The sequence below is a fragment of the Chrysochloris asiatica genome, unplaced genomic scaffold (assembly GCF_000296735.1).
Source record: "Chrysochloris asiatica unplaced genomic scaffold, ChrAsi1.0 scaffold00142, whole genome shotgun sequence".
Lineage (NCBI taxonomy): Eukaryota > Metazoa > Chordata > Mammalia > Afrosoricida > Chrysochloridae > Chrysochloris > Chrysochloris asiatica.
Window position 1 is genome coordinate 7,107,600 of NW_006408660.1, and position 10,072 is coordinate 7,117,671.

At 54.2% G+C, this 10,072-nt stretch overlaps 1 protein-coding gene across 2 annotated transcripts; it reads left to right on the plus strand.

The window, feature by feature from the left end:
- The first annotated feature begins 1,535 nt into the window (after positions 1-1,535).
- Positions 1,536-8,022, plus strand: GATA2 (GATA binding protein 2). Of its 2 annotated transcripts, none has more exons than XM_006870485.1 (5): positions 1,536-1,806; positions 2,222-2,863; positions 4,669-4,814; positions 7,194-7,319; positions 7,723-8,022. In XM_006870485.1, the coding sequence occupies exons 1-5, from the start codon at positions 1,578-1,580 to the stop codon at positions 8,020-8,022; spliced, it is 1,443 nt and encodes a 480-aa protein (XP_006870547.1). In that variant the 5' UTR covers positions 1,536-1,577. The 2 variants fall into 2 exon arrangements, with proteins under 2 accessions (XP_006870547.1, XP_006870548.1); XM_006870486.1 differs by having other exon boundaries at positions 1,578-1,806; positions 4,669-4,813; positions 7,235-7,319.
- The last annotated feature ends 2,050 nt before the right edge of the window (positions 8,023-10,072 follow it).

Below are 10,072 nucleotides of genomic sequence, written 5' to 3' on the forward strand. Positions count from 1 at the left end.
TCCGGGTCTCTTACAGCTTGGCCCCAGGCAGTACTACCCGTTGGTCCGCGAAGGCCACGCCCGGGGAGGGACGCTCCCTCCCCCTCTGGAACCGCCTGTCTGGACACCTCTACTCCGTCAGGCACAGCCCAGAGTGGCTGCGTGTCCCAGGCCCAGGTGCCCTTAGGGGCCTATGGTTTCTGCCCCTCTCCGCAACTGCTGTCCAGAAGCCGCTCTCGGAGCTCTTCCCATCCCCAGCCCAGTTAGAGCCCAAGTGGGGAAGGGAGCGGTCTGGATAAGGTGGTGTTGGTCTCAGACCCGAGACCTCCAGAGGTAAAGGAGATAGGGTTTGAGTGTGCAGGGACTGGGGACCTGGGGAGTGGACACCCAGAAGGTACACGGCTCGGACGAGCTGATAGTTACTGGGAGAGTATCCCAGAGATACAGGGGATTGAGTGTCCGCGAGAGGGACGCAGGGGTCGGTCCGTGGGGCATGGGGCCCTAGGAGGGGTCGTTGGTTGCAGGGACCGCGGGGAGGGACCAGAGAGGGGGCCCCGCAGGCGGCGGGGGGCAGGCCCGCGGGTCAGTCCCGGAGTTCAGCGGACCCTGAGTTGCGGGCGCAGCCAATGAGGGGCGGAGGCTGGGTAGCGGGCCGTGCTGATTGGCTGGCGCCGGCTTCTTAGGCGTGCGCGGCCCCCGCTTCATGTCTGTGCAGGAGTCGGCAGCTGGCGCCAGGGCGGCCGGAGGATGCGGAGGGGCAGAAGCCCGGCGGGCCGGAGGCCGAGGCGCGCGCTGCCCCCTGCCTCTATCGCGTGAGCCTGGCCATCGGCTGGACGCGCGCTGGACCCTCTATCCCCCACGCTTGCGCTGGTGCTTCCCACCTTCTTCAGCCGCACCTCTCCTCCTCACCGCGACGTTGCGTGTGTAAGTTTGGGGTGCCAGAGCCGGCCGCGGCCTGGAGCGCGCCTCGCTCCGAGGGGACTCAGGGTTCCGGACCAAGCTGCGGGTGACTGCTTTACTGTGACTTGCAGAGCGGTCCTGGTTAGGCCGCCTCGGGACTAGCTCTCGGCCGGTAGGGCTGCGAGTGCGTGTTTGCGGGGGAGGGGGAATTTAGATTGTGGAGCCGGTGCCAAGCATAGGTGTGCGTGTGGCTGTGATCCTAGGTTCCAGTGGGTGCCCGGGCGCCTACCTCCAACTTTTAGTCTGTGTTTATGTGTTTGTGTATCGATAGGATGGGAATTCAGTGTGAGTGTCTGACTGAAGTGCGTCTTCGCGTTTGTTGGAGTAACTAATGTTGCGGCTTGTCACCGTATGTGACCCGGTGTGCACGGGTGTGTGACTCTAGGCCCGGGGGTCACTATGCGAGTGTACGTTGCTGAACGCTTATTCTCCGCCTTCCTTTCGTTTTGAACCTCGCGCTTTCCTCCCACCCGGGACTGGCCCGCGGAAGAGCTCGGCTGGGGCGTAGTGGCGCTCTAGACTCAGCGTTGGGGCACTTAGGGGGTGTTGGATTCTGGCGGAGCCTCTCAAGCCCCCTCTCTGTCGCGCAGGGTCGCTGCCGCCTCTATCCAGATCCTGAGTCGCCGTCACCCCCGGCCATGGAAGTGGCGCCGGAGCAGCCGCGCTGGATGGCGCACCCCGCCGTGTTGAATGCACAGCACCCCGACTCGCATCACCCGGGCTTGGCACACAACTACATGGAGCCTGCGCAGCTGCTGCCTCCCGACGAGGTGGACGTTTTCTTCAATCACCTGGACTCGCAGGGCAATCCCTACTACGCCAACCCGGCCCACGCGCGGGCACGCGTCTCCTACAGCCCCGCGCACGGTGAGCCCTGGGCCTGTGGGTGATTGGGAGCCAGACGCTCGGACCAGGCCGAGAGCGTGGGGAGGAGGGACTGGGCCTGCTTCCCGGATGTGGGATCTGCCGGGAGTCCGGGCAGCTGAGAAATCGGCGGGGAGGGTAGACCACGACCTCTTAGGAAGGGTCTGGGGCCAGTGGGGCTTCTGCCCATTTCCAGCTGCCCGGTGAGGATTCCCTCTGGGCCCTGTCCCCTGGGGTTCCTTCTGGGCCACCTTGCCTCTCAGTTCCTGACAAACATTCCTGATTATTGCCGGTTGGGGTGTTATGTTTCTGGTTTTCTTTGGAGGGTGGTTTACTGCTTGTTGGTGTGTGAGTTGTGGGCCTGTGTGCTGGACTGGGGATGTGATTCGAGTGTGTGCCCTTCCCTTCTGACCCGCAGCTCGCCTGACGGGAGGCCAGATGTGCCGACCACACTTGTTGCACAGCCCTGGGCTGCCCTGGCTCGATGGGGGCAAAGCTGCCCTCTCTGCTGCAGCAGCCCACCACCACAATCCCTGGACCGTGAGCCCCTTCTCCAAGACACCACTGCACCCTTCTGCTGCTGGAGGCCCCGGAGGCCCTCTCTCCGTCTACCCAGGGGCTGGCGGTGGGAGTGGGGGAGGCAGCGGGAGTTCGGTGACCTCCCTTACACCCACTGCAACTCACTCGGGTTCCCACCTCTTTGGTTTCCCGCCCACGCCACCCAAAGAAGTTTCTCCTGACCCCAGCGCCACCGGGGCTGCCTCCCCAGCCTCGTCCTCTGCGGGGGGCAGTGCAGCCCGGGCAGAGGACAAGGATGGTGTCAAGTACCAGGTGTCAATAACTGAGAGCATGAAGATGGAAAACAGCAGCCCTCTGCGTCCAGGCCTGGCGGCCATGGGCACCCAGCCTGCCACGCACCACCCCATTCCCACCTACCCCTCCTATGTACCAGCCACTGCACACGACTACAGCAGTGGACTCTTCCACCCTGGAGGCTTCCTGGGTGGCCCTGCCTCCAGCTTCACCCCTAAGCAGCGCAGCAAGGCACGATCCTGCTCAGGTAAAAGCAGGTGTGGGGACCTAGTGGAAGCAAGTCTTTGGAGGGGCTGTAATTTTGCAAAGGGTGACAGAGTCAGTCTCTCAGTTCTGGAGGTGACAGTGTCCAGCTCCAGTAGCCCCCAAGAGGTATTTGAGACCCCAGAATCCAGAGTTCAAAGTGAGAGAGGAGACCCTAAAACTTTGCCCTTGTTTTAAGTTCACTTCTCTTCTTCACCCTCACTTATTCTCTCCAAGGATAGAAACAGAATCCAGAATAGGAATTGTCTCTCCCTAGGATAAGCAATGGATTGTTAACCATAAAGTCAGCTGTTCAAACCCACCTCAGAAACCCTATACCGGCTTGATATGAGTCAGAACTGACTCAGTGGCACTTAACAATATTTTACAAGTGTGGTGCTGTAGAATAAGCACTGGACTTCAAGGTTAGTTTAAACTGCAAGGTCGGCACTTCAAACCCAGCAGCTGCTTCTGGGAAACCCTGTACAGGATCGTTGTGTTTCAGAACCAACTAATGGCACTTAACACATATTTTACGAGACAATTTCAATGGCCTGGTACTTTGTATACTGAGCATGAGAATGGAATTGGTAGGTGAAGGAAGAAGGCCCGTGTGTGCGTGCGCATATGTGTACGTGAGCATGTGTTGCACACTCGGGGTACATATACTCCTGACCATTAAGGAATCTTGTTCCTCCACTCAATCAGTCCAATCTTAGGATTTTGGTGGCGCCTGATCTCCTTGGGAGACTTCCCCCAGAGCAAAATTCCCGGGATGCGAGCCTTCTCTGTTCCCTGCCCCTGGCTGTCCTTCACCCTCCCTTCCCTGAGGGCACTTGAGGGACTAAACCATTGGCGCTCACTCCCAATTTGCCTTCTAGCACCTGGCCAGCCCAGGCTGGGCTTGTCACCAATCTGGATTTGTCACCAATTTGGTTATAGAGCTCACATGGCTCATGAGGGGCGCCTGTTGCCGATACCTCATTCTTATCCTTTTAAGCCAGAAAGGGTGAGGGGAAAGATTTTTTAAAGGTTTTTACTTGTGAACCCAGGAGCCGCTCCCCCCTCCCCCTTCTCGTGCTCATGTGTACTAACAATTTAGTTTAAACAAAACCAGGAAAAATTTCCCAGGTAGCCTGGTACTAGGCAATTCCCTTCCATGCTGCCTCCCAACTCCCACTGCAATCCAGGGGCTTGGGGTCCCCGTACCTTTTAGACCTGCCAGTTTGCCTTTTCTGAGTCCTTTCCCCAGGTTTGTTTTTCTTTTTATTTCGATTCCAGATGGTCCTTTAACCAAAACACAATGCCACTTAGTCTGAAAATCAAAGGGCTTGTTATTTATGTTATTTCATGGAACAACAGCTTAGATGCCAGTCCAAGACTGAATTCTAGGGTGTCGACGGAAGAGGAAAAAGTTGGGGAAAAAGAAGGGAATTACCTTGGATTGAACGCAGAAAGACAGGGTGGGATGAGGGGATGGAACAGGAAACAAATTTGGTATGGCAGACACCTTTGGGGAGAAAGTCAGAGGAGCAGGGGATCCAGCAAGTAGGGGCAGCAAGGAAGCCTCCGGTCCAGGTATTCTGAGCTGGTGACTTCTGCCGCTGCCTTCTGCTAAATTTTCTGTAAATACTCTTTGCTGGTCACCCCAAGAATCCCATTTTGAAGAGGGAACTTGGCCCTAAACTGCATGCTTCCCGTAGGGAGGAGACCCAGCAGAGGCAGACAGTGCCCCGCCCGCCCACCCGGCTCCCTCTCTACGGCAGTGTCTGTTAAGCCGTCTCCTTGTCTCTCCCTGTTTTTCTTCAGAAGGCCGGGAGTGTGTTAACTGTGGGGCCACAGCCACCCCTCTCTGGCGGCGAGATGGCACTGGCCACTACCTGTGCAACGCTTGCGGGCTCTACCACAAGATGAACGGGCAGAATCGGCCACTTATCAAGCCCAAGAGGAGACTGGTAGGCAGCAGGCATGGGTCAGCTTGGGTGGGTGGAGTGTCCCAGGTCTGAGCAGCACCTCTTGGAGGTAATCAGAGGAAAGAGCAGTTAAAGAGAATAAATAAAAAGTAAACGCTTCAAATGCAGATGCTTTGCCACTTGAAGTTCCCTTTATCATTAAAATCACTTGGAAGCCGGCCAGGTTTCCCCTACAGCCCACCAGGCCTGACGATTACTGAACCACTGGGATCAGGTAGCCCCTCCCACTTAGATTGAGTGGTGAAGGGTCCAAAAATGAGTGTCCACGGGCCCAACTCATCCTTTGGCCTCTGTTTAACTCTTTTTAAAAATAGGGCAATGAAGTAATTTTCCTTCATTGCTCAGGGTAGCTCTGCCTTACTTTCCAACACACACAGTCTCCTCATGCTTATTTAAATAACACACACACACTCACACCAGCCACCAAAAAAACCTGCCCTTTATTATTTTTCCATGGAGTCACCTATACTGTGTATTTTCATTTGAGTGATTTAAAAAAAAAATGCCCTTTCGGATCTCCTGCCGGAGTTTCCTATCCGGACATCTGCAGCCCAAAGATAAGGAAACTTCGCGTATCTGTTTCCGGACTCTGCGAGTTTTTAGAGTCTCCTCAGCTCAGGCCTGCCTCTTGCTGGGCTGTTTTGAAATCTCTAATACCCTCCACTCTGCAAATAATGCGTAAAATGCTAAGAATAATAAATACATTTTTTTAAGGGCGAAGTGATTTATGAGGCCTAAATCGGCTGCTTTGGGGACCCATTTCACCATGGAGTGAGGGCAGGGGTGAGGGCCGCTGGGTGGGGGTAGGGGCGGAGGATACAATGCTGGCCCCTGAGTCAGAATTCCAGCTTCAGGCTGCTTACTCACCCCTCCCCGCCCCCATGCTGCCGTCGTCAGTCCCCTCTGTGACCAGGCTCAGGCCTGAGGCCAGTCCAACTCTGCTGGCCTCACCCTCCCCTACCCCGGCTAACCTTCTGGTGAATTCCAGCCTGGAATCCAACCCACCAGTCTGCACTCCAACTCTGGGAAGTGTTGGAGGACCGTTCTGTAGAAACAGGAGCAGGGCTCTGCTTTCTTGAATAAAGGCTCCCTTCTGCCTTCTCCCTGTCTATCGTTTAGCACCCTTCTGTGAGAACCAAAGACCCATTTCCAGACCTACCTCTTCCTTCCATTTCTGAGGAACTATGGGCCAGGTAGCATAGTGGTAACTCATTGGGCTACTAACTGCAAAGTTGGCAGTTCAAACCTGTCAGCCGATCCGTGAGAGAAAGATGAGACTGTCTGCTCCCCTAAAGATTTACAGTCTTGGAAACCCTATGGAATAGTTCTACTGTGTCTTACAGGGTCATTATGAGTCAGAAGTGACTCGATGTCAGTGAGTTTTTTTTTAGTGGAACTTAGTGTAGCTGGGGGAGGTTAACACTCTTAGGTCTGGGGTACAGGGTCTAAGCAGAACCCCGGAGACTTGGGAACTAAATTTGGGCTTCTCAGCACTGCTTGATAGACGTTCTGTATTTGCACTGGCTACGTGGGAATCACTTGAAATGTAGCTGGTGTGTAATTAAAGAAATCTAAATTTTAATTTACTAGGTTGTAATTAATTCGAATTTAATTTAAATAGCCACATGCAGCTAGTGGTCACCCTGTTGGGCAGTGCAGTTCTAGGTACTCTACAAAGGTCACTGTTGTTACATGCATGCGCCGTGGTGGAGTCAGTTCCGACTCATAGTGACCCTGTACAGGGTTTCCGAGGCTGTAAATCTTTAGGGGAGCAGAAAGCCTCATCTTTCTCCCGCGGAACAGCTGGTAGTTTCAAACTGCTGACTGTGAGACTAGCAGCCAGATTTGTAACCACTACGCTACAAAGGTCATTACACCCGCCATATCACTGCTGTCCTGTCTGGACAGCATGGGCCCTCCCTGCTCTGGCCCTAGGGAATGATGACTCACCCAGGAAAAGGATTTTGAGGTGGAGTAGTGTTGGAGGGGGGCAGAAAGAGTGGCTTGAGGGAACTAAACGTCCTCCTCAGAGCCTCCGTTTCCCTTTCTGTGGAGTTAGGTTGGTTGGAGACTGGTTGAGGGGGTTGTTCTCCCTCTCCAACTCTTAAGATTCTATGATTGGGCTTCTGAGACTTCTTTATTCTAAAGCTCTGTGACTCTTGTTCAGTTCTCAGATTCTAAAATTTCCTGACTCTGAGATGCCTTGATTCCCTTGTGAGATTTACTGCTCCTGGGCTAAGTTGGTGGGCAGGGGTAGGGGTGGGGGAGGGGAGGACAGGGGTGGAGAAGGAGGTCGAGGTGGGGCGTGGGAGCTTGCTGGCTGATGCTGCCCTTACCCCCTACCCGGCCCCCCACCCCCAGTCGGCTGCCAGGAGAGCAGGCACCTGTTGTGCAAATTGTCAAACAACAACCACCACCTTATGGCGCCGAAACGCCAATGGAGACCCGGTCTGCAACGCCTGTGGCCTCTACTACAAGCTGCACAACGTAAGTGCCCCGCCTCGTCCCTCCCCAGGGATGCTGCGCTTTGTGTTGCCAGGCTGGGCCCAGCCTCAGTATCCAGCTTGGCTTGGCTTGGGAAGCCGCCGTGGCTGCTGCTGGCCCCGGGGGCCAGAGGGGCTCCCTGTAAGAAAGGGAGCACCAGATTGGTAGGGACTGACTGAAAGGATCCAAGAGGGCTTGGTGGTGGTATCTCTGCGTATAGAACAGTCTGTGGGGGAAACGTGGTTGTCTGGAGCAAGAACAGTGCTGGAATTCGGGGGCATTCAGGTGACTCAGTGAAAAAACCCCTCCTGAAATGCTGTGGGGAGTGCTAGGGGTAGCTTGGACAGAGTGGGGTCTGTTCCCGGCAAGCAACACAACATCCTGAAGCTTTGGTGGTTGCCCCCAGGTTAACAGACCACTGACCATGAAGAAAGAAGGGATTCAGACTCGGAACCGGAAGATGTCCAACAAATCCAAGAAGAGCAAGAAAGGGGCTGAGTGTTTTGAGGAGTTGTCTAAGTGCATGCAGGAGAAGTCTTCCCCCTTTAGCGCAGCTGCTCTGGCTGGACACATGACGCCTGTGGGTCACCTCCCACCCTTCAGCCACTCTGGACACATCTTGCCCACGCCAACGCCCATTCACCCCTCCTCCAGCCTCTCCTTTGGCCACCCTCACCCTTCCAGCATGGTGACAGCCATGGGCTAGGAACAGCCTTCTGCTGAACAGACAAGGGATGTAGAGTAGAGAGCAGGCAGAGCAGGACGGGTGACAAACCCTTGGCTGCCCACTCCTCCTCGGAAGACTGATGCCATTCCTGCCTGTCCAGCTGAGCCCATCGAGTGCCACCCCACCTGTCGTCAATTACTGTGAAATCCACCCCCTGGGCTGAGAGGCTGTCTCTGTTCCCCCGCTGCCCAGGTGAGATTGCCACCACAGACAGTTGTTTAGAGGGCAAAAAGGCCAACTTTACGAAGAGCAAAGAAGGGGCAGGGGACAAACGAAGGAAAAGATTTTTAGAAGGAAAAAGAAGTAGGCAAAAATAATTTATTTTGCTCTTGTTTGCAACAAGGACCTGAGGATTCGGAGGTCCGAGCCATCCTGAGTCCTCCTTGCAACCCTTCCTCAGGCCAAATGCCGCTGAGCTGGTCTGCTTGCCATATCTTTGGGACAGATCTGGGGGGTCTCAGCCTGTACCCTGTGTACCTCTGGCTTTCCCCTCTGAAATAGTTGGACTCCAGGCTGGCTGGGCCAAGGCCAGAAGGACCTGCTGATGGGAGGGTGAGCTGGTGTGGGCCAAGCTTGCTGGCCCTGGAGGGCAGGCCCCGGTGGGAGAGACAATCACAGGCGGTCCTGTATGGATTCCCAGGCCAGGGTTGGGTCACAGGAAGGAAACGACATTTTCTTGAAAGGGGAAACGTCTCCCAGATCGCTCCCCTGGCTTTGAGGCCGAAGTTGGTGTGGTCCATGCCCCCTTAATGGGCTGGAGCCACACAGTCCATGTTCTCTGTCGGGCGGGGGATGGACCCCTGTACATACATCCCTTTTCTGCAAACCCCTCAACCCCTTCCCCTCCCACTCTGAGACAAAAGAAAAAAAAAATCTTTAAAAAAACAACATCAACAACTGCGTAAGCTTATTTCGCTGATGAGTTATTTTATTTTTAAATTCCTTGGATCCAGTCAATTGTACATTGCCACAGAAATCATGCTATGGAAAGAAATAAAGTCTACGAATCCAGGTTGTAGCTTCACAATTATTTTTGGAGGATTTCTTGGATCTCATAGCCATGGGAGAGGGTCTGGCTACTCTTGGCTTGGGGACTGGTTTGGGGTTCTGGTCTGACAGGTGATGAAAGCTGGGGTTGGAGGTGGACAGAGGGACACAGGAGAGGTACTAGGGCTCTGTTCTGCTATGCTGTGGCTATCTGGATCCTTCCCAAGGTACAGCTGTACATAATGTGTACCGAGCTTAGATTTCAAACACAGTGGTGGCGGGGGTGGGGGTGGGGGCCCAGGGCCCAGGAAGAGGGTCATGCTGATGTAGTCGACCAAGTGCAATATGGGCAGGTGATTGCAGCCAGAGCACCACAGCAAGAAGTAACTTATTTTGTACTTGTATCCACATAAGGAAAAGAATCAGCAGTATTTTCTGTTTTATTTGGCTTGTTTTATTTTGGATTAGTGACTAAGTTATTAATTATGTACAACATTTATATATTGTCTGTAAAAATTGTATGCTATCCTTCTATTCCTTTTAAGTGAATACTGTTAAGAATAATAAAATACTTTTTGTGAATGCCTCTGGCCTTGTGCTGTGGGCTCCTGGGCCCCGTATGCCAATCCCAGATGCTGAGAATGTAGGAGGGCCAGACTGAACTTGCCCCTGGGCCCTAGGGTTTGGAGGGGAAGGGCTCCTCGGATGGATCTTCTGCTGAGATCCTGGCTTTCCTCTGCCTGCCTTCTCTTTTCCTTCTGAATTTCTTGATGATCACAGCTACCCAGTGGGTGGATACAAGAGGGACCATGGTCCTCTCAGAGCTCAGCGAGACTTCTACCACCTGGTTCTTGGAGAACTCAGCAAAGAGTGCACCCATCCCTCCCCCCACCACACACACACACACACACACACACACACACACATTTCCTCTGGACTGCTCATCAGCCCTGCTTTCTGAGGTATCTGGTCACCAATATTTCTGTTCATTTACAAACCAGTGTCTTAGTCAATGCTGTCATTTTGATCAATGATTAATAAT